The sequence below is a fragment of the Heloderma suspectum genome, chromosome 7 (assembly GCF_057233095.1).
Source record: "Heloderma suspectum isolate Gila_16-S chromosome 7, 16-S_ref, whole genome shotgun sequence".
Classification (NCBI taxonomy): Eukaryota; Metazoa; Chordata; class Lepidosauria; order Squamata; family Helodermatidae; genus Heloderma; species Heloderma suspectum.
In genome coordinates this window covers 87582456-87605340 of record NC_139464.1, presented here as the reverse complement: position 1 = coordinate 87605340, position 22885 = coordinate 87582456, and the positions used below count along the sequence as shown (strand labels likewise).

At 43.0% G+C, this 22885-nt stretch overlaps 1 protein-coding gene across 6 annotated transcripts in view; it reads left to right on the top strand.

Annotated features, from left to right (window-relative positions):
- FAM3C (FAM3 metabolism regulating signaling molecule C) overlaps positions 1–22885 on the top strand; it is a 46879-nt gene that overhangs the window by 16193 nt on the left and 7801 nt on the right. For 2 of the 6 annotated variants that reach the window (XM_084810870.1, XM_084810867.1), the window contains exons 2-8: positions 8404–8462; positions 9657–9761; positions 11025–11054; positions 12844–12967; positions 17792–17850; positions 20723–20773; positions 21732–21816. In XM_084810870.1, coding sequence (XP_084666996.1) covers positions 8450–8462; positions 9657–9761; positions 11025–11054; positions 12844–12967; positions 17792–17850; positions 20723–20773; positions 21732–21816 — 467 coding nt within the window. In that variant the 5' untranslated portion in view covers positions 8404–8449. Of the gene's footprint in view, positions 1–5800; positions 5871–8403; positions 8463–9653; positions 9762–11024; positions 11055–12843; positions 12968–17791; positions 17851–20722; positions 20774–21731; positions 21817–22885 lie in introns of those variants that run through there. The other 4 variants (XM_084810869.1, XM_084810865.1, XM_084810868.1 and 1 more) reach the window with 3 other exon arrangements.

Below are 22885 nucleotides of genomic sequence, written 5' to 3'. Positions count from 1 at the left end.
TCTTATTCCATGACTGCTAAGTTTGCTCAGGAATTTTTGGTGAGAGACTGTCAAAAACCTTTTGGAAGATGTCTACAGATCACCCCTGCCCACATGTTTATTGACACTGTCAAAGAACTCTAAAAAGGTTAATGACAACCATGGTTTGGCATGTTGCTCTAACCCAACTCTGGTTTGAACTTTCAAATGTGTAGCAGGCAAACCATGGTTTAGGGATATATGTCTGCTTTCACTTTCCATCCTCTCAGCTCTCAGGGTTCATAAATTCACTCATACTTTCATGGTCCATAGTTACTGGAACCAGAGCTACAGCTGTAACCAATTTATCTATTCAGATATCACATCAAACCATAGTTAAATTTGTTTATCCAATAGTCACATTCAAGGAGTGCCTACATTCAGCTACAGCATGGTTTGTTATAAGAAGGCCCTGCAGTTTGCTTTTGCTTTATGTGCAAGGGAAGAAATCTGAAGCTTCATTTTTATGATGTGGAACAAACTGTAGTTGCCCGTTTTGTCTGAATTTTGGAAACTGATTTGTGCAAACTACAGCTAGTTGATACTGTATCAAACTAGGACCTGCTTGTTAACTCCCAGAGGGCTAGGGAATGCTTGGATACTGATCCTTGTTTTGATCAGTTAAAGGGTATGTCCTCCTTTCAACCCATGCAGATTGTCTGTGTACTTCCTTCCACCTGCACCTGCAATTAAGCTATCTATTTTCCTGTGGGAGAGGCCATGTCATATGATGTAACTACTATTACTTCCAGTGCTAAATAAACATGTATTTTGATGAATCGTACTATTTTAACATACATATTTCTCATACAACTATAAATACATTTTAAGTCTGGTAACTGCTTGCCTGTTTTTAGTACATATTTTTTTCCAGCCATTGATAAAATGTGTTGAATGAACTGTTTGGGCTTTTCTTCTCTCTCTTCATTGTGGCATATGTCCTGCCTTATATTCTGCCTTCAGTTTTACATCTCAAATGGACCACACAATTTACTCAGCTGAAGTGGAACCACCTAAGAACAGTTTTACCACCTCATGTGCCATTTGTGTGAACTAGGTCTTTCACACATTGGCTTGGTTCAGACATAACACTAAACTATGACATTATATAGGGAAATATGAAATTAGCCTTGAGCATGCATGCTCCCTGCTCCCCTCACATCCTCTAGTTTAATCCCTTGTTCATGCCATTTTAACTTGCCATTTTATCTGAACTGATCAAACTATAGTTTGCCCATAGTTTGTCCAGGTCAGACAATATGGCAAGCTATAGTTCATACGAATAAAGAAGTAGGGATGTCCATTGTCAGGAAATCCAGCCCATTTTGGGTTCGCCAGACATCTGCGGCACCCCTGAATTGGCTGGCTTTTGCGAGCTGAGCCATGTGGTTTCCCCGAGTTCCAGAGACTTTTAACACTTTTTTTTGTCTCCGCTGTAATTTGTGCAAATAGAGATCGCGCAAATTACAGCCACAAATTTGCATAATCTGTGCAAACGATGGCTGTTATTTGGGCAAATTTGCATAATTTACAGCTGGAATTTAGCAAATTATGCAGATTTGCACAGTTTGTGGCCGTGATTTGCACAAATGTTCTTTTATGCAAAAAATATAATTTACGAAAATTCCGCCAGCTGGCCCAGCTCATTGCATGCTGAGCTGGGCCAGGTGGCAGAAGATGAAACGGAGTCCAGGATGCTGAGCCAATGAAAGCTCGTCGAGCTCCACCCCCCAACCAGATTCCTCCGACATCCCTATAAGGAAGAGAGAGAGGAATTGAGCATGGGGAGGGAGGAGCACACTAGGCTGAGGGTTATCCGTATGTCAAATGAGGGTTTGGTCTTGCATGTGAACCAAATCATTATGATTCTTAATTGTTTTTAAGTACACCTAAACTGGTAAAATGTGAATGTAAAACGCAGGTGTTTGAACTTGTTTCTCATACAGTACACTTGTCAGAGTGTATGGATTGGCTCCCCCTTTCTGTTGAGTGTATGCTTTGTTGCATAGCTGGGTTTGTTGCTGTACAGTATGTGGAAACAGCTCTAAGATTGAGGGTTGTCTTCACACACTGACCCAGCATGTTTTAGATGTATTTATTTATTTATCTACAGTAATTGTATACTACTCCACATCCAAAGACCTTGGAGCAGTAAACAGCAGACAGGTTAAATAATAAAGACATCATATTAAAATAATTTAAAATGTTTTAAAAAGAAACAGTTCCGATAAAACAAGTTTGATAAACTGCAGCCAGTCACTCAAGGAAGCCTTCCTGAAAGAACCATGTTTTCAGGAGGCACTGAAAGCAACACAGTGTTGGCAGCTGCCTGACCTCCAAAGGCAGGGAATTCCATAGGAAGGGGGCCACCACACTGAAGGCTCTTTTCCTGGTGGACTCCAGTGGGTCCATGGGGAAGGAACCACCAGGAACATGCCCTCTGATGACTTCAGTGACAGGGCAAGTTGGTGAAGGAGAAGGCATTCTCTCCGGTATCCTTGTCCCAGATGTTTAGGGCTTTGTACACTGGTACTAAACCTTAAATCTGGCCCGGTAGTGAATAGGCAGCCAGTGCAGTTCCCTCAGCAAAGGAGTTCCATGCTGAAAATGGGCAGCTCCTGACAACAGCTGAGCTGCTGCGTACTACACTAGCTCCAGCTTCTGGACCAGCTTTAAGGGCAGCCCCACATAAAGTGCATTACTGTAATCCAGTCTTGAGGTTACTAATGCCTGTATACTGTGGCCAAGCTATCCCTGTCCAGGAGAGGCTGTAGCTGGTGAACCAGCTGAAGCTGGTAAAAGGCACTCGGAGCTGCCGCAGTCACTTGAGCCTCCAGCAACAATGATGGATCTAGGAGTACCCCATGCTACAGACCTGGTCTTTCAAGGGGAGTGCAACCCCATCCACAACAGGCAGTGAGCCTATCTGCCGAACTCAGGAACCACTCACCCACAGGGCTTTCATCTTTCCAGGATTCAGCTTCAGTTTATTGGCCCTCATCCAGGCCATCACTGAGTCTAGGCACTGATTCAGGACTTGCACAGCCTCACCAGATTCAGATGTCGCAGGGAGATAGAACTGCATGTCATCAGCATAACCGCACCCAGCGGCTTCATATAGATGTTAAACCACATTGGGGACAAGACGGTACCCTGCGATACATGTGGGGCACAGAAGTAAGTCTGGGAGTCACACAGACCCAGCTAATATAAAACATGCTGTGTGATCAATCATGTACATATGCCCTGCCCATGCAGTCTTTCCACTCCTTTGCTAGGGGTGAGATGCATGCCAGCATTTGTGTTTATAACTTTAATCAGACATCATGATCCCCACATGACAAGGCGTTGACTTGAGGTAAGCTCATCTCAAGACTCTCATCTACCACGTACGTATAGTTTGTATAACAGGTTAAATATGAACAGGGTGTGTGTGTGTGTGTGTGTGTCCAACCTAATTCACATAAACGTCAGACAAGGTGGTAAAACTGTCCCTAGGTAGCACCACTTCATATGAGGAATTGTGTGAATATGCTTCCCCATTTTTTTTTAATGAATCCCTGCATATAAAAACTGGATAGCATAGAGGAGAGTTCTAGTTTAGCCTTCCCCTTGATGTGCTAGTTTTGTATGTGCAGGGAATGTTTCATAACAGCGAAGCATTCAAGTATGTGCTCCTGCTACTTGCATCTGAAGTGGTACAATATGGGAACGGTGATATCCCCATATCTGCCATTACCGGAAAGGTGGGACAAAGCCAACTGGGGAGGAAAGCTGGGATTTGTCCTCTGATTTGGGTACAGCTGGTTTTTATTTTCTTTATGTATGATTTATATGCTACTCGTCAGCTGCGATCTCTCCTGGACAGAGATAACCTGGCCACTGTTATCCATGCCTGATGAGCTTCTCACTTGACTACTGCAGCATGGTGCACACAGAGCTGCCTTTGAAGGCTTTTCTTCAATAAAATGCTGCTTTGCATTTTCCTTATCTGAATACATTTGCATTTTATTTTAGTTTTAAGGATATTTATTATTGAGTAGGATCTGTCAATTTATTCTAATGTCTAGTTTACTAGATTCAGAGATTCCCAAATCACTGGCAATAAGTCAGAATTAACTAACTCCATTTCCTGGTGGTTAAGAACAAACATCACGTGTTTTCCTAATTCGGTGAGAACATTCTAATTTGGTGAGAACTTTTTGAATCGATTTAACTAACAGCATTTTCCTCTTTTGTTTTTCTCATCCTCTAATCCCCAGTATTCATGCAGGTATTGTAGTGTTGTTCTACTGAATCAGCACACTACCCTGTTCCATAAGTAACTAATGCTGCATTCTAGTCTATCGGATAGTGAACTGAAAAGAATTATCACTCATTTCCTGGTCAGAAAATATTAATCATAATCCTGTATAAAAGATGGGCGTTAATGATAGCCTATTGGAATCTCATGTAGTTACCATTGGTCAACAATGGCCCAGTTCATATCAACAAATATGAATATATATTTGAAGGGCTACCCACATGAGCCTACCCATCTGCTACGATTATCATCAGAGCCCCTGCTTTCTGTCCCACCCCATTGCCATTGGAGATTTGGTGGCTGTGACACAGGACAGGGTCTTTTCATTTTCAGCACCCCGGTTGCAAAACCCCTGCTCCAGTGGGCAATTGGCCCCCTATTTTATTGGCATTTCAGCATGCAGTCAAAACCATTCTGTTTCTCCATGCTTTTAATTCGGTTTAGTAACCCCTGCTTCTGTGATTTTAATATCTGGCCGCTTTATCTTATTTTGGTATTTTTGTTTTTAATTTTACTGATTGTATAGTGTTTTTGGACTGAAGTTTGTAAGCCAGCTTTGAAGCCCAGGAGGGGCTGAAGGATGGGATATAAATGTTTTAATAAAATAAAATAATGATCCCGTCCCATGTCATTCTCCCTACATCTGTAACATGTGGTTTTCACAAATGATCTACTGTCCTCCCATCTTTGTGCCTCTCAAACGGCAAGTAGGGGTAATGCTGGCGTGTGGAAGGAACCCTGTCTTGTGGTAGACCCACATGGTGTCTCCTTAGACTAGACCGTGAGAAGCATTTCTTGCCCACAGCAAAACAGGCTAGTGTGGTCAGGGAACAAATGAACCTTGGTTTGTAGCTCATTTATATATTATTTCTTTATGACTCTGTCCCATCTTCACAGCACCAGCAGTTAGGATTCTGGGGTGGGGGAGGGGGGATATCCTGATCAGAAGCTTCTGTTTGTGGAGGATATAGTGGAGTACGTCTTGATGGCAGTGGGCTCTGGGAGTACTTTTATAACTGTGCTGTAGTATCTTTACTGGATTTCAATAGTTTTCTCTGGATGCTGTAGAAGGCAAGCCTTGCAAAAAAGTCTTAAGGCTGTGGCTGTCCAATCCCTGCTCTGTTCATCTGCATCTTCCCTGCTCTCCCTGCAAGCTTCAAGGCTATTGGCTGTAGCAATGGGTTCTTAAGTGAGTCACTTCCTGGGTGGGGCGGGGGGATCGAAATGGAGAGTAGAGAATAGTTCTCTGTAGCCACCATTTGCCTTGGGCTCAGTAGGAAGGTGTTTCCATGCTAGAGGCAAACAGCAGCAGTGGGTCAGTGCCGTTCTACTGTGTGGGGAGAGGAGAGGGGGTGGTGTCTGCAGCACACTGTAATGATGTCTAGTTTGCTAATTGGATGTTTGCCCAGGAGCAGGGGCTGCTAGTCTAAGGCAACCAGCCATGTGGTAAATATAAATTCATTTTGCCTTTCCTCCAAGGAACTCAAGAGATACACAGAGTGTCTCTCCTCCCCGCCCCCTGATTTTATGATCACAACAATCTTGTGAGGTAAGTTAGGTAAAGAGATAGTGAATGACCCCGTGTCTCTTCCATCCTAATCTGACACTGTAACCACTACACCACACTGTTTCTCATGTATAGTCTCCTTGCCTTTCTTTAATCACTATCTCCACATTCAGCTGAAAGCATGGACACCAGGTTCTAAATGACCACAATATGGGAGTGTAAACATGTTTCCTGTCTATGCCACATTGCATGCAGGTGAACATGAGGTGGCTTACACTCACAAGTTGCATGCTTTTGGTACATGAGTCAATTTTTAAGTGCTTTAATTCTTCTCTTTAAATGGGACGGAAAGGAAAGGAAAGGTTCCTCCTATGCAAGCACTGGGTCATTACTGACCCCTGGAGGGACACCGCTTACTCTGGCGTTTTCATGGCAGACTATAGTGGGGTGGTTTGCCATTGCCTTCCCCACTCGTGACTACCTTTCCCCCAGCAAGCTTGGTACTCATTTTACCGACCTCGGAAGGATGGAAGGCTGAGTTGACCTGAGCCGGCTACCCGAGACCCAGCTGCCGCTGGGATCGAACTCAGATCGTGGGGAGAGTTTCGGTTGCAATACTGCCGCCTACCACCCTGCGCCACATGAGGCTCTTTAAATGGGACACTCTCTCTTTTTTCTTTTTTTGTTGTTATTAATATTGCTTACAAAGTGCCCACTAGGTGATAATAACTAAAGGATAATGCAGACTCTGGCCATAGGCTTACAGCATACTATGAAGATCTTGTGTTCCAAGAAATTATGGCCACTCCAACAGCTGAGTAGATGTTTTACACTATAAAATCGGTGGACAACTTGTGGGCATCCACATGTTTTAGCCTACAACTCCCATCAGCCCTCACCATTGACTATGCAGGCTAGGGCTGATGGGAGTTGTGGGCAAAAACATCTGGAGGACCACAAGTTGCCTGCCCCTGCTATAAAACATTCTTGTTGATAGCGCATTTATGAGACTGCTAAAACTGAAGTGTTTTGAGATTGAATTTTAAATAAGTTAATTTTAGTAAAATGGGAACATGGAAAAAATGCTGTTTATGGCCATATTTTAATTACATTTATGTATTGAATGAAAGCCTGTGGAAAGGATTGCTAGTACTTAAAAAAAAACTGTTTAGGGGATTGGGGGGTGGGGGGGAGAAACAAATTTGCTACAGGTTATAGAAATCCAGATGCTCAAGGCTAAGTTTTTGTGTAGAAATCTATTCATTTGCAAGAATATACTTTATCTGAAGCTGGGATCAGCCGATCCTGTTGAACCAGGTCTGTTACCTTAGAGAACATTTGTGCATACTCACTGCCCTTCCATATTTGTTTGAGCTGTAAGCATAGGAAAGAAGTAAGGTGTGTGTTTATGTCTTCTGAGATCAGCTGTGTTCCAGTCTGGAGAACGTGGGAGAGCTATTAACTATCTTCTCCAAAACACTTTTGAATTAATGCTAATGCTCCAGCCTTGTTGGAGTTCTGGCTTTTAGCCCAGTGCCCTACTTTCTATGGTAGGAAAAGAATCCTTACAACTGACTCCCCCCCCTACCTGCCAATTAAATTTTAATTTAATTGGAAGCGTAAGGTAATAAGCTAGATAAGTGAGATGTATAAGAAGTCAGGTTAGTGCTTTTGACCTTGTGTGCCATGGCTTGGGGAACATTCACTAATGTTCAGAAGCCTTATTCTTGTTTGAGCATATGGAAGAATCACTATAAATGTTGAGGTTGAGATCCAAAGAACTAATTTAGGTGTGATCAAGGGCTTGCGCGCACTCAGTGGTATATTGATGCCTTTTCTTTGAAAGCTAGGCCCCTGTGTCATATCACGAAGCACTTTTGAAACTCCTCTGTGTTTTCAAAGCTGTTTCCCTTGCAACAAGGGGACGGCTCAAAACAGTTTGGCATGTGGAGCTAGTTGTATGGCTCTTTGCATCTTCTTGGCTTGGGTAGTGGCATGATTATTGTTATCCTTCCTGTGCATGGAAATGAGCACAGATGGTTTGCTCTGTGTTTTCCTTCCCTAATGTTTATTTTTAATTCCTCCAGCATATATCTATTTGGAACTAGTAAATACAAATAAATGGAATCAGTGGTGCATATCCCCAGTTCCAGTGGGAAGGAAATGAAGATAGATACATTTATTGATTTCCAGATAAGAGATTTTGTAGTGCACTTAGCAGGATAATAAATCCTGTGGGTTCCCTTTTTAATGTTCTGTATTATCTCTTTTTACATAATAAAAGAGGTGCAGCATACAAGTAAAATAAAAGCATGTTTAGTGGTTGGAGTATATAGTATATCAGAGTCAAATGAAAAGGTAACTCTCTAACTTCATTCTCTCCATGTTAATTCACTTTAAAAAAACCTCCAGATTTCATTACTTGATGCAATGAAAACTATATTTTTGGTCTGGGATCATAATGTCATTGTCATCACCCCTGTTACTTGGAGAATTCTGAAATGTGTGAGGGATGGATTCTTTGTGTGGATCTTCTATTATAATTGAATGCTGATTTTTCCTCTCATTCTCCTAGGTAACTGGTTAAATGCAATTGTGTCAGTAACGAAGGAAAGGTAAACATGAGAATAGCAGGTAAGAATAGAAATCACTGTATTTTTGGCTTGTGGAACAAGTGGTTCATTTGAGTAATATCTGGCTGTACTAATCTGAAAATGGAGATCTGGCCCCACAGAGAAGTTTCACATGTTCCATTTACATTAAGTCTACATTCTACCCTTCTGTTAAGCTTGAGCTTTTTAGGTTTGAAATGGGCAACTTCCATTCAGTTCTGTGGTCTTAATGGTGGTCTTAATAATGGTCTTAAATCCAAGATTTAAAAGGTATCTGTGTTGCCTTACCTTCTTTTTCGTAGCATATCAATAAATTAGGAATGGGAGTGATTAGGAATTAATTTCCATATGTTTGGGGTCTGAGAAGTTGTTCTTAACTTATTTGGAGTTAGGTTTTGCATTTACATTTGGGTTTTTTTCCCGTAACATAAGAATTTCTCCATTACTGTTACCAAGCTGGCATTTCTAGGGTAGAAAAGAAAAGCTTAATTGCAGAAAACATTTTATATAGTGAAATGGCAGTTTTTTTCTGAATTAAATCTTATTCCTCTCTGACATATGAGATATATATATCAATTACTCAAAGTGTGTTGGGAAATGCACTTTGCTAATATAGCAGAGGTTTTGCAGAATGAAACAGAATCTCCATCCTCATTTCTCAGTGGTGGTGTTGCAGTTTAATAAATAACCCATATCATATGCATGGGTGATTCATCAGAAGATCACTAAACCTGATGTAGACATAAGAAATGGTGCTGAATTGATTTTGCAATATAGCAGCTATTCTGCTTTCCCTTAGGAATGTAAAAATAGGATTTCATGATAGCTAAGAAGAAAACTTGACTACTATAGTAATTAATATATAGTAAAACCCTGCTATATGGCATGCTGCTGTACAAACATTTTTCTACCTGATGAAATCAGAGAAAAAATGGTCTGAAGATTTCCTTCTAACATGGAAACCTTTTAAAGTTTATACTGATATTAATAAAGCACTTGCCCGTAAACCCTCAAGTTTTTGTTCAGTATTTGTTTGTTTGTTTGTTTGAAACTATTTCTAGACCGCCCTCCAAAGGCAGTTTAACCAATAATCCTGAGATTTAGAAAATATGTAACCCACAATGGAAGTCTTATTCAGATGGTTTGGAAAGTATTTTGCTACACCAAAATGTACACAGTTGGTGAGTGAGATTTTTTTTTCCTGTTTATGGAGTAGGAGCTGCAAAATTGGTGGTAGCAGTAGCTGTGTTCCTGCTCACGTTTTATGTCATATCTCAAGTATTTGAAATAAAGATGGATGCCAACCTAGGAAATTTGTTTGGTAAGTGATTTGCTTCCATTGTTTTCCAAACATAATTTAAGTCAGAATTATGTTACTTAGCAGCACAGTCCTATACATGTCTATGCAGCAATATGTCCCGTTAAGTTCTGTTGGGTTTATTCCCAGATAAATTGGTATACGATTGCACACTAAGTGATTTAGGGCACAATCCTATGGGATGCACCCTAGCTACTCATAAGCCTCTGAACTCGGAGGCTTACGAGTATCTTATGCAGAGCGGGAGACACCTCGTGCCTCCTGCTCTGCATTTAAGCTAGATGGGCGTTTTCGTCCATCTAGCGGAGACTTCAGGGAGTGGGAGGGAAGAAGGCTGGGGTGCCCATAGGATTTGTCATAGGGCTGCCACCCCAGTCTCTTCCTCTCCCTACTCCCAGGAACGTCTCCTTTTCCCCACCTCCACATTCTGTTTGGCAAGCGTGGAGAGGTAGCCAGCATGTTGGGTGCCGGTGGGGAGGGGGCGGGGAGCACGGTTCCCTGGCTCCCAGCTCAGAGCCCCGTCTACAGGTTCGGAGCCAGGAAACCAAACAATCCTATGTTCTGCCAGACACTATGCAGGAGACATAGGATTGCTCCCTTCGGACACTGTCCTATGGATGTTTAGACAGAAAAAAGTCCTACAACTCCCATGCTGGCTGGGGAATGCTGGGACTTGTAGGTCTTCTTTTGTGGGTTTGCGCCCTAAGGCACTTTATAGCTGTGTTTTGGGAGAATTATTTGTGTTCTGTGATGTCAGAGAATTTGTCAAAACAAGTATTGTCACTTTGGTTTATGTGCAGTAAATCAATACAGCCCTGCTTTCAGTATGCTACAAAATTTAATTTTGTTGGTAGCTAATCCTTGACAGTTTTGTTTCCTGTTATATGTGAAAATAAATTTGAAAGATCTTTATCTTTTTTCATTCTTTAGTTATATCTGATAAAATCTACACCAAAGCGTTTATAGAACTGAAATGACTCATCCTTTAATGTCCTGGTAACAAAGCCAGATTTTGAAATGGAGTAATATGAATCTGTAGGCTGGATTCTGTCCAGCAAAACCCCCAGCCCATTACACCACGTGCTGAGCTAAATCTGCTATTTTACAGCTAGTATAGGCCAGAGTCATACAATCTCAGGGAGAAGTTAATAAGTTTCAAGCCTGGTTTTAATGTAATAGGTGTTGTCATGTTATAGGTTTGTAAAGAACATAATTAAAGGATAATACAGTTGATTGTAACCTTTAAAATTTTTTTATCTCTTTCAGCAAGATCACCACTGGACATACCTCTACGTTGTAAGTATTGTGCTGAGAGTTTTTACTTACTTGTGTTCTCTGTGTTTATTGTTTCTATAAGCTTGGCAGAAGCTGCATGAGGGCAGCTGGCCATATCCAACCTGCCAAGAGTCTCTTTGCCTTATTCTTCTACCTTTCCCCATGACCAGGCCATGGGTGGGTAAGAACACAGTGGCAGTGCAGGACTGTTTGGGCTGGCCAGAAAGCCTTAATGAACGGGTTATGGTTCATGACTCTTAGGGTGTGTATATCCTTGCTCAAAATAATTCACGTTAGTAGTGAGGAAAAAGGAAGTCCATTGACTGAAGATTCAAAAGAGGTAGAGGAGGATCTAGAACAGGAGCAGGCAATTCTGGGCACATTTGGCAATTTGTGAAACTGTCCTGAGCACCACCACAAAATGGCTGCCATTGGAGGCATGGCAAAAGACAAGCAGCCTGTCCAAAAGACTGAGCCCTGACATAGTAAACAAGTCTTTTGAGCCCCTAGTTTACAGCACCAACAGAAATTATTTCACAGTGATCTCAGCTGCTGGTAAGAAAATGTGGTTTTTTTTAGTGGGGAGGTAGAGCACCTTGGCAAGCACCAAGAAAATTGTCCAGGGGTACAATGGTGCCTGTGGCCGCCACACTGCCTACTCCTGATCTAGGAAGCCCTGTTGGTTTTCTCTCTCCCCCCTCCCCCCCCAACCTGGCCTTTCTTGTTTATTCTTTGATGAAGATATTTCTACCCCTGGAACCAGGCTGAAAGTAAACTTTACTTAAACATTACCCTGGAATGTTTAATATTTGCTTTGATTCAGATCACATTTTCAAAAAAAGCAAAGAGATGGCAGACCCGAGGTAATGTTGATCTTCAGATTCGCACCTTTTTTATTCTGACCAGTGAGGATTTGACTTTTCCTGTTCTGTCCAGAGCAGGTCCTATTTGTTTGTTTCTGCCCTTCTTTTATTTTTCCTTCCAAATCTTAATTGCCTCAGGTCTTGCATATGGTGTTGCAAGCCATGACAAATCATGTAGTTGCAGAGTCCATAAGATGAAGGAAAGCGGCTGAATGCTAATAGAAAAATTCTCCCTAAGGCTTGGTTGTAGACATTGATTGCCATATGGGTCCTAGAGGGTGGGGGCAGGACAAAGGGCACAAGTTACTCACACTTCTGATATCTGCCAGCTTCACTTCCCACTTCAGATAGTCATTTGCAGGTATCTTCTTCTCTCTTCTGTGTAATATTCAAAGCCCAAGACACAGAAAACAAACTAAGAAAAAAGTTCCATTGCAATGCAGTTATAGAAGTTCAGCAAATAAAAGTATTCTATTTATTGAAAGTGTTTTTATACAAATGCTGAGCTCAAAAAGCTCCCAGAGTGAGCTAGCAGCAAGAACATTTACTAGAACTTACAGATAAATAAAAAAATAACAACACAGTTCCTGCCCTCAGGCCTAGAATCTAAATGATGCAACATAAAAGGAAAAAGTAAAGCGGAAAGGAGGAGGAAAAAACAAACTCTGGACCTTAGAGTTAACTCTTAATTTGCCAAGGTGAGTGTGCAGGTTGTCTGGCTTCACATAATACTTTTTCAGACAATCTCTCAGATGATTTTGTTACAAGAGCTATCTTGCAGATCAAATGGCGATGAAGTGGAATAGCTATGGACTGCTTTTGTTTAAGTGTGCAAGCTGAACTCAATCTCTGTAATCTTTCTTTAAAATCTTGTGTAAAACAAAGAGAACATCTGACATTGTATCATACTTTTCCTTAAGTGACGTTTATTTCTTCTTTTTCCAAAGCTACAAAGCCCCCAAGATACAAATGTGGAACTACAAAAGCTTGTCCAGAGAATCATTTTGCTTTCAAAATGGCAAGTGGAGCAGCCAACGTAGTTGGACCTAAAATTTGTGTAGAAGATAATGTGTATGTATGAGCTGGCTTCTTTTCTTTTCACATTGTTGTGATGGACGACTTGCATTCAGTCTTGGATAGAAAATGTGCTCTGCGCTTAATTTAACATGAAAACATAAGCTACACTCCCCCAGTTCTAGTAAATGTTCTTGCTGCTAGCTCTAGTTATAAATAATATATTGCCAAACAACATCTGTGTTAAAAATAGAATTCATTTTGAATCTTCAGTACCTTTGTCTTTGTTCTTTTACCATATATTACCGTACATTTTGTTGCCATGTAAGTCAGTTAGCATTAGGTCTATTTCCTAAAAACTAGAGGGTTGGATCCAGAGTATCCCCCTCTGCAAACAGAAGGGCTCCTTCTGTTTGTAGATGAGACTGAGGTCCAGCAGAGGCTCTCACTGAAAGAAGGAGAGAGAGGCAGTTCTTACCATTTCCCCCTACAACTCCCACCCCCACCCTGTCCCTGTTCCACCTTCTGTGGTGTTCCAGATGGTACCCTAGCCCTCCAGAGCAGCTTTTCAGAGTGTTACAGGGGAAGGAGGAATTGCAAGAATTGCCATCCCCCTTCTTCCAGCGGGAGCCTCCCATGAAATTTCCCCTAAAAGGTGACGTGTATGTCTTTTAAATCAATATGTGGGCAGAGCAATCCTATGGTGTCTGGGAAACATCCCACGGACCAAAGGATATGGTGAATCCTCCCTCCTGAGGCTGTAGACACTGCTACTTCCTTGGGAGGGGGAATTCAAGATTGGATTATTCCCCACTCCCCGTGGTAGCTGCCATGGGAAGCACCGTGGTGGCAGCTTACCCAAGGGTGCAACAGCAATGTCGGAACAGCTCAGGAAAAGGAAAAAGAGGGTGGGATGCTGGACGGGGAGGAGAGGCCAGGGTTTGCAGGATCCTAAAGCCTCTCTGTTGCCTGTCCCACCCACAACAAGGTAGTCAGCCAGATGAGCCGAGGGCCTTATCCATCTGAAAATGTAAAGAAAAGAGGAATGAATGAGGGGCACTTTTGCCTCTGTCCTCCTCCTGCCCGTCCTGGCTCCTGCCAGCAACATGTAGGATAGACAGAGGGCTTTGATCTCAGAACCTTCTGTCTGTTGGAAAGCAATCCCTTAAGATGGCACTCTAAACAAATGAGCTAAATTCAGCTCATGGGTAGTCTATATGCAGCCAAGAAATTGCTAATGCTCACTTAATAAAGGCCATAAAGGCCAGTGTGTCGCCCCTGCAATGGGCATTGAACTCTTAGGTTAGAGGTGCCAAGATAGTGATAAATCAGACTCAAAGGTTTACTTACAAGGAGCCAATTTATACAATACACAATACATGTTGGCAATAAGCAGCATAACAGCAGCAAGCGCCCCCTAGCGGGCATTCCCAGCATGGACTAAGAACACTAGGTTCTCCGCACAGCCACCTGTAGCTTTAAGGTAAACAAACTCTGCTTCTCAGGCACATCAGTGATAAGACATTCTCATTAGCGAGGAATGTTTTGAGAAGGCTGTTATCGGCCCTTTGAATCATCTTCACATGCTCAGAGGCTTACTAGCAAGGGAATTGCACCAATAATGAACTTAAGCAAGCATTATGGATCTCCAGGCCCCTTTAACACTATAAATGACTTGGCTACGCTCCTGGGGCCAATACAGCCAGGTTTGCACAATCACAGGGGTAAAAAGAAACCATCTTGGCTTCTCGCCCTGCCACGTGCATGCCAGTTATTTACATAATTACCCGTGCTGTAGCATGGGTTGGCTTGTCCTCTGAATCTGGCATGTGGCAGGGGTGGCTTTGTACCTGCCCTACAACACACAACGTGCGGTAGGGGTCCTGAGGTGGGTACAAAGCCATCGCCACCTTGTAGCACGCCAGGTTTGGACAACAGGCCAACCTGCACTGCCGCATGGTAATTATGTAAACAACCAGTGTGCACGTGGCATGCAGGGGGGGTGGGGAGCCACTATGGCTTCTTTTACCCCTGTAATTGTGCAAGCCCAATCAGTATCTACCTGTGCCCCAGTAGTACAAGTATTAACATTTAATGTATTTTAATGCCTAACCTTTGACAGAATATCTGACTTTAAATTTTCCATACAGATTACCTTGTTTTAAGCATTGGTGTGCCCATCCCTAATGACTTACCTGTTGAGTGTGTGCATGAGATGATTAGGGGTGGGAATCAGTGCACATGAGGACATAAAGAGCAATTTTGTACTAAATGAAACCACTGTAGAATCATAGAATAGAATCATAGAATAGTAGGGTTGGAAGGGGCCTACAAGGCCGTCGAGTCCAACCCCTGCTCAGTGCCTGCCAGCAGCACGTAGTACATCTGACCAAGTATAACTTATCCATACAGAAGCCTTCCAGAGTTCTTAGGTGGAAGCTTTTCACAGCCCTACCACCTAAGCCTCAATTTCACTGGAGATGCCAGGGATTACATCTGAGATGGCTCTGCCGGAAAAACACATGTGCGCTACCACTGTGCTGTGCTTGTTGCTGTGAACTGATATCCATAAGTGGCTTGGGTCCAGGGTACTTCAAGCATCACCTTCTAACCCGTACTATCCTGCCTGTACCCTGAGATCTTATGCAGAGAGCTCAAGGCACCTGAGTTGTGGAATTCTCTTCCACAGGGGGTTTGGTCCTCCCCTTAATTTTTTAGTTTCTGCTACTTGATGAAGACTATTTTATTTAGGCGGGCTTTTTTAGATGGGGTTTCACACCAATCTTGATGTTTTTAATTATCTTCTGCATTGTCTGTTGTTTTTAATGTTGTGTTTTTGGATGATGGTAGCAGTTTGGGGTTCTATTTTATAGTGCAGGGGTGCAGAACAGATAGCCACCTCCCCTTCCTCTGGCCTCACCCCCTTTCCCCGCAGCTGCAGATGGGTTGCTGGTTTCCCAGCTTGTGTGTGTTTTCGCTCCCACCCCATTCCAAAAGGCTCAAATGCCTCCCCTAAGGCTTAGCTACTGGCAGGAAGAGCTTGAAGATACAATAGGCTGGTGTTTCTGGTATGTGGGCCCACTGTCTTGAAATGATACTTATTTGGATATTTGGTCTGCTTTTGTTGAAGCCTGTGTGTAATTGCTAGAAAGTTCTGTGCATTTCATACAATCCACGTATGTATCTTTAAAAAATTGGGGAATTTTTTTGGGGGGTGTCTTGGGCACCGCATTGTGGACCTCTTTGTGGGCATTGCGTTGAGGACACCTGTGGTAGGGCTGAGCCCACCCCGGCCAATTTTAGTAGGGTGGGGGCTCTGTTCCACCCTCAGCCCCCTCCTCTGGTGCCCCTGGTCTGCTGATTGCTTCTTTCAATTCTCCTCTGCCCCAGCAATTAGTTGAGGAGGGTTGGAATATGCAACCCCTTCACACATATTCACGTTAACGTCTCTGCTTTCCATTATTATTTCTCTTGAAACTCCCAGGAAGCCCATTTGGTCACCATGCTCTGTTGGAAAGTTATCAAGGCTTCAAGTTATTTCATGCATTGCACTTCGCAAGATTAGATTGCATAGGCAGGGTTAACAAAAGCAGAGTTGTGATTGGGTACTCAGGTGCAGCCTAATGTGGGCTGATATCCTGCTTTAAACGCTCCCCTGCGCGCGTGCACACCCGGCTCCTTATTGCCTCATAAGTTAAGGTGGCATTCAGATTGTGCTGGACAGAATTGTTCTCCCCCTTAAATTTGAAGTTAGCAAGTTGGAGGCCCCTTTAGATTTATGGGGTGCCATCTTTCTCCAACTTCACTTGGTGCTCCAGCAGTGCCTCTGCTTCGAAAGAAATGTCCTCGCCAAAGTTATCCATAGACAAAATGTTAATCTGATTCAGAGTCTCTTCTGACTTCTCCCTGAATGGGATTTAATATCCTTTAAATTTTACTTCTCAATCTTTACAAGGGCAGTTTTGTCATCCTATCCATTGACCAACATTTGGACAAGAAATCTAAGCGTGATATGTTGCTACCCCCTTGTGGTAAATCCTTTGTATTACACTAGCCAACCCTCATAACAAAACTGAAAGAACACGTCTGTCTGTCTGTCTTTTTCTTTCTTTAAATGGTACAAAATTGCCCTTCTGCTGAGACATTAGGACAGTGTTGATACACCATTAACACCATGCTGCATGATGTTAGGGTATAGACTGGTTAGGATTTCTTAGGGTATAGACTGTGCTGTACAAGGACAATAAGTCAATGGTGGACATGTTTTACAAAGTTATTTATCCTGGTTTTTAAATATTCCATGCAGATATTCTTGTTTCAGTTTCTTTACATTGGAAGATCACGGAGGATACTATCTGCAGTTAGACCTGTTTAACTGGAAACTGGTGACAAGGGAGTGTGGTGTACTCTTACGATAATAACAGGAGTTCCTGCTTTCCCATGGGCTAGATTAATTAACCTAGTACATGTTTGTGGCTTTAAAGCTGTGTACTATGAGAGCAACTAGTGAAATCTCACTGCCGTCTATGGAATAGCTTGTCTTCATGGATTCTTGCTTTGCATAACAGACCCTGGACTCCAGTTGTATGTCTGGCTCACTAGATCAGAGTCAATTGTCTAATTTGTCAAGCTGTTTTGCTCTCTGCCACAGGTTTGCCAAGTGGCAATTAAAAGGGTCAATGATGAAGAATGTTGACACTGCCTGTAGCTTTTGGGTGTGCAAATTTCATTTAGCCAAATCAGGGCAGCTAAGAGGGGAGGTGTCCAAATTTCCTATAGAATTTTGTTGGCAAGAATACTGTCCTTTCCACGGCTTCTTATCAGGGAAAGTTGGAGCAGGAAGAAGCTTGTTGTAATTCTTTGCTTGTTCTTTTGTTTCAGGCTGATGAGCGGAGTTAAAAACAATGTTGGGAGAGGCATTAATGTAGCTTTGGTTAATGGTAAGTGACTATTTTAATTATATAAATGCTGTCATTTTAAATGCACATCAATTCTTTCCAGGAACACAGTAATGAAACCTGAATGCAGGGAAGGAGAATTGGTCATTAGCAGAAGATATGTACACATTTGAACTGAATCTAGCCACAGAGCCAAACAGCTGTAAATTCTATATATTGACAAGTGATGTCTACAACAAAATGTTGCAGCATGGGCTGCTCCTGTTCCGTGTTCGTTCAGGATACACCATTCCCTCCTTGGTTTCCTTCTTTTCACCTCCCAACAGTCAGGCAGCATTCTGTGCTCATTGAGCATCCTCAGTGGGCTGTTTGAGGGGTTCCGACCCCCTATAGGGGTTTTTTCCCCCTAAAGATATGTTGCACTTCTGCAAACTGAGAGGTTCCCCTGCACCTGCTGATACCTCTCTCTTGTGTGTGGGTGTTGCTGTTATGCTACATAAGCAGTAGTTGCCTGAACATCAGAAAGAGAGAGAAAAAGTGGGGCCTGCAACAAAACACAGTGTGGAACTCCTCTGTTCAGGATTCCAGCCAGCTATGCCTTTTTCTAGGATACTTCGTTTCATTCCTTCTTGCCCCACATGTTTTTCCATTTTTCTCTCCCCAGCAATCAGCATTCTGTGCCATTGAGCATGTTTGGCTGCATTGGGCTGTTGTGTTTTTCCCTAAAAGTTTTTTTTTTTGTATTTCTGCAAATGTTTGGGTTTTCCCAAGCCTGCTGATACCTCCCTCTTGTGTGTGGGGAGATGGTAATTTCAGCTACACAAGGATCAATGCTCAGAGAATTAGCTCACTCTTAATATTTACGGTGATTTTTTTCCTTGAAAAAATGACCTGGCATTATTTCTCTGTTCATGCAGCAGCAGAGGGAGCAATCCTGTCTATTGCACCCTTGATGATCAGACGACCCTGAACTCGGAGGCTTCTGATAAACCAATGCAGGGCAGGAGGAGTGTCGGAGGCAATCTTCACCTCCCCATCCTCCTGTCCTGCAAATTTTGCTAGGTGGGCTTTTTAGCCTGTCTACCAACAGTGCTTCAGAGGGTGAGGAAAGGAAATTGGAAGAGGCTCAGGATAACTCATATCCTGGCCTTTCCAGTCTCCTCCCTTCCCCTCCCACCAGAACGCCCCCTTTCCCCTGTCTCCAAGGTCACTTTTCCAACCTTAGAGGGCAGCTGGTGCAGTCTGTTCCGCACTGACTGTGAGGGTGAGGGGGGTTGGATTTCCGACTCCCCCTTCTGAGGTCGGAGCGCAGTCTCCAACCTCGAAGGGGGGAATCCCCAGTATTCTGTGGCCCCCCAGGTAATGTCTGGGGGCCATAGGATTGTGCCCTTATTGAAATGTTTTTATTCATTCATTCCTACATAAAACACAGAAGAATTGATTTGGATCCTTTCGCCCAGTGCTCCTGCCTGGATTTTCTGTAGCCATTAGAAATAATGCCAGAAAGAGGTTGCTGTTGCCACTCCACCACCTTCATGCGCTGGCCAGAGTCTTGGTAACTAAAATGGCCCTGAGCTGGAATGTAGTCCATCACTCCTCTTGGCCTGGAAGACAGTAGCCTGCCCACTTTGTGATACACTTTCTACTGCAGCCCAGACTAAAATGGGCAGGGTTTTTTGCATGCTTGGGGAATCTAAGTGGGGATCCTCCTGCTAAATACCTACTCCTTAAAACCCTCATAGAGCCAATTATTGAACAGTTTTAATGTGGCACACCCTTCCTTTTCCTTAATTCCATAGTGATTTGTGTAAGGCAGCGAGCCCTTTGGCAGACAGGTAGAATTTTATTTGAAGGAGTTTATGTTTATCTACCTGGATGTCCATTCCTGAACCTTGGTATACATGAAGCGTAATGCAGCAATGCACCCATGAGATATTCCGCTCATTAAGGGAGCAATCCTATCGGGATAGGTGGCTGCCTCCGAACTTGGAGGCGACTGCCTATCCAGTGCAGGGCAGGAGATGCACGGAGGGGGTTGTCCTCTCCGTGCTTCAGCGCCCTGCATTTGCGGCTAGACAGCTGATTTTGGCTGGGAAGGCGGAGTAGGGGATGTGTCGTACCGGCATTTCTGCCTTCCCCGCCCTGGAACGCCCCCCGGAATGCCCTGTTTTCGCCACTCTGCGTTCCTCTTCTGAGCGTGGAGCACGGGGCCATTCTGAGCCGCCTGTGAGGCATTGGGGAAGGAGGGAAGGTCAGTTCTCCGGGACCAACCTTGTAGTGCAGGCTCCAAGGCCAGATCCCGGAAACAGACATATCCTATGGCCGTCTGGCCGCTGACGAACGGCCATCAGATTGCTCCTTAAGAGACCGTTCTTGAAAGCTTCACAAAATGGCAGCTGACTTCCCATTACTGAAAGTACAGACCCGTTTCAGGCAACAGTATTTTTCGTGTAACTTACCCCTGGTGATGTAGAGGACAATTTCTGTGAAGGAGAGTGTGAGGCAAAAACCTAGCCAGAGTTTTGTTTAACGGCTTTTAAAATTCCGGCACCAGCTTTAAAAAAGTTGAGTATCAGTCATGGCTTGTGCTGGTGTTGGTGGAAGCTAAACCATGGTTACAAAGAGAGGCAGGTCCTGTACACTTAACCAGCTTCTACCACTGAGGCAGCTGGAATAAAGGGCCCAGTTTATATGATACAAGCACAGAAGTGTTTTCCCTTTGGGAGATGCTTCTTAGCCTCCTTGCAGGCAAAAACTGTTCACCTGATCTGTTGTGATTCTTGCTTCAATGCTTTTTAAGGCTGCAGTCCTAAACAAACTTAATAGGGAGTAAGCGTTACTGAATGTAGTGCGACTTAGTATGAGTAAACATGCATAGGATCACACTGCATATCACGTGTTATCCCTTTTCTAGGCAAAACAGGTGAAGCGGTGGACACAAAGTACTTTGACATGTGGGGTGGAGGTGAGTGCAGAAATGTGTGATTCCTACCTTAAAAATAGTTAACACTTAATAAGAATGAAACTGTTCTTGCTCCATTTTACTTATTTGGTGTTAGTGGGCTGTCTGTTGAGCATTCCTAATTTCCGTGCAGTTGTATCAAAACTAGAGCTGAATCAAATATTTCCCATTTTGCTGAATGAGAAATTCTGAATTCAGATCTTGAATGAGAAATATTGAATTCAAAATTTAAATATTAAATCTGAATCTTTTTATCTCAACACTTGGATGCTTTAGATTTGTTGGCATCTCTTCACTGTTTGCAGGCTTCAAATGTAATGTCTCCTTAAGCTGTCAGCTATCAAGTACTACCCATGTTTTCATATTGTTCATTTATATGCTAACAAAAATGCTTCTACAGTCCACAGCCACAAGAGGATATTGAGCGTGTTATGGGTGCACGCTCGGCTCACACTGGGCAACAGAAAGTCTTGACAGTGTGATGCATGACCTGAGTGTGCACCTAGAACATCATCCAGGACCCAGTGTAGGAATTTTGTAGTTGATGTGGTGAGGTTCCATAATAAACAAGTCAATGTGGAAAGCATTGGCTGATGGTAAGAAGTTTGCAAACCAGAAGGGTTTACCACTGTGTATTGGCTATCAATGCCATCAAATGTTAAGCACTATTGCATGTCACATATCAAATACTGTCAAATTTCAGCTATCACAGATACCAAATTTTTGAGCAATTCATTTCAGAGATTATCTTGAGAATACTTGACATGACAATTTAGCTAAGGAACATTTTGAGGATAATCCTTAAAAGCTCCCAAACCAAGCAAATTTGCTATTAGAAGGTGTTTTTGTGGAGTTCCTTGTTGTACTGTTAACATTGCAGAAGGTTCTGTATGTGGTTAAGTTGCAGGCTGTATGTGGGACTGCGTTGCGCTCTAACAATGTGTGCTTTCATTGGGTTTAGATGTAGCTCCATTTATCGACTTCCTGAAGACAATTCCAGATGGAACTATTGTATTAATGGCAACCTATGACGATGGTGCCACTAAGTAAGTCAGTAGGAAACAGTTTTATTTGGTATAATTTTTGGAATCCTTCTTTGTACATAAAATTTCTGTCTTGAAGATCAGTCTTGCACAACAGCTCCTGCCCTCAGGATGCTTCTATTTGGCAGAAGCCACCAAAACCGCAAATGTTAAAAAGTATAATAATATCCAAGAGAGACTGAGGTTGTGTGGACAATAGAGTCAGTCACATGGATGAAGAGTAAGTTTGTGGGCTGATGTAGTATCAGTTGTGAATTTGGCCCTTTCTCATGATGCGTGAGCCTGAGAGCACCTTCAGCCATTTCCCCAAACTCTCTCCTAGTTGCATGGAAGTCAGTGATGGCTTATGGCCAGAACTTATGAATGCTTATAGAGATAAATTAAATGCCATACAGTGGTCTAACATTGTATGGTAACTGCGGTACCAATATTCTCGCTTGTGATTTAGCAAAACTTGGAGCCTGCATACCAAGATTTTACTGGTTTGGTTCGACCAAACCAGTAAAATTGGGACCAATCCAGATGTGACGCCATTCATGTAATTAGAACAATTATGGGAATAGTTAAAAAAAGTAAATAGCAGATGTGGGACAACAATCCGGATTGGAGCCCTGCCCCCTCTATGAACCCAATCTGAATCAGCCCTATCCCCTCATGCTGCTTGCATTGGAAGGAATTTATTATTTATTTATTTATTTATTTATTAAATTTATTACTCACCCATCTGGCTGGTCACCCAGCCACTCTGGGCGATGTACAGCATATAATAAAACAGTTAAAACAAAGAATTCTACAATAAAAACGTTTTCTAAAATACCCTAACCCACCCCAAATGCATGCCTGAACAACCACGTTTTTAATGCACGGCGGAAGCTCATTAAAGAGGGGGCATGGCGGAGTTCCCTGGGGAGGGAGTTCCACAGAGTGGGGGCCACCACAGAAAAGGCCCTCTCCCTAGTCCCCACCAGTCTAGCTGTCCTGGCTGATGGGACAGAGAGAAGGCCATCCGAGGCTGATCTTGTTAAGCGGCCTGTCTGGTGTTGCTGGAGGCACTCCTTAAGATAGGCTGGGC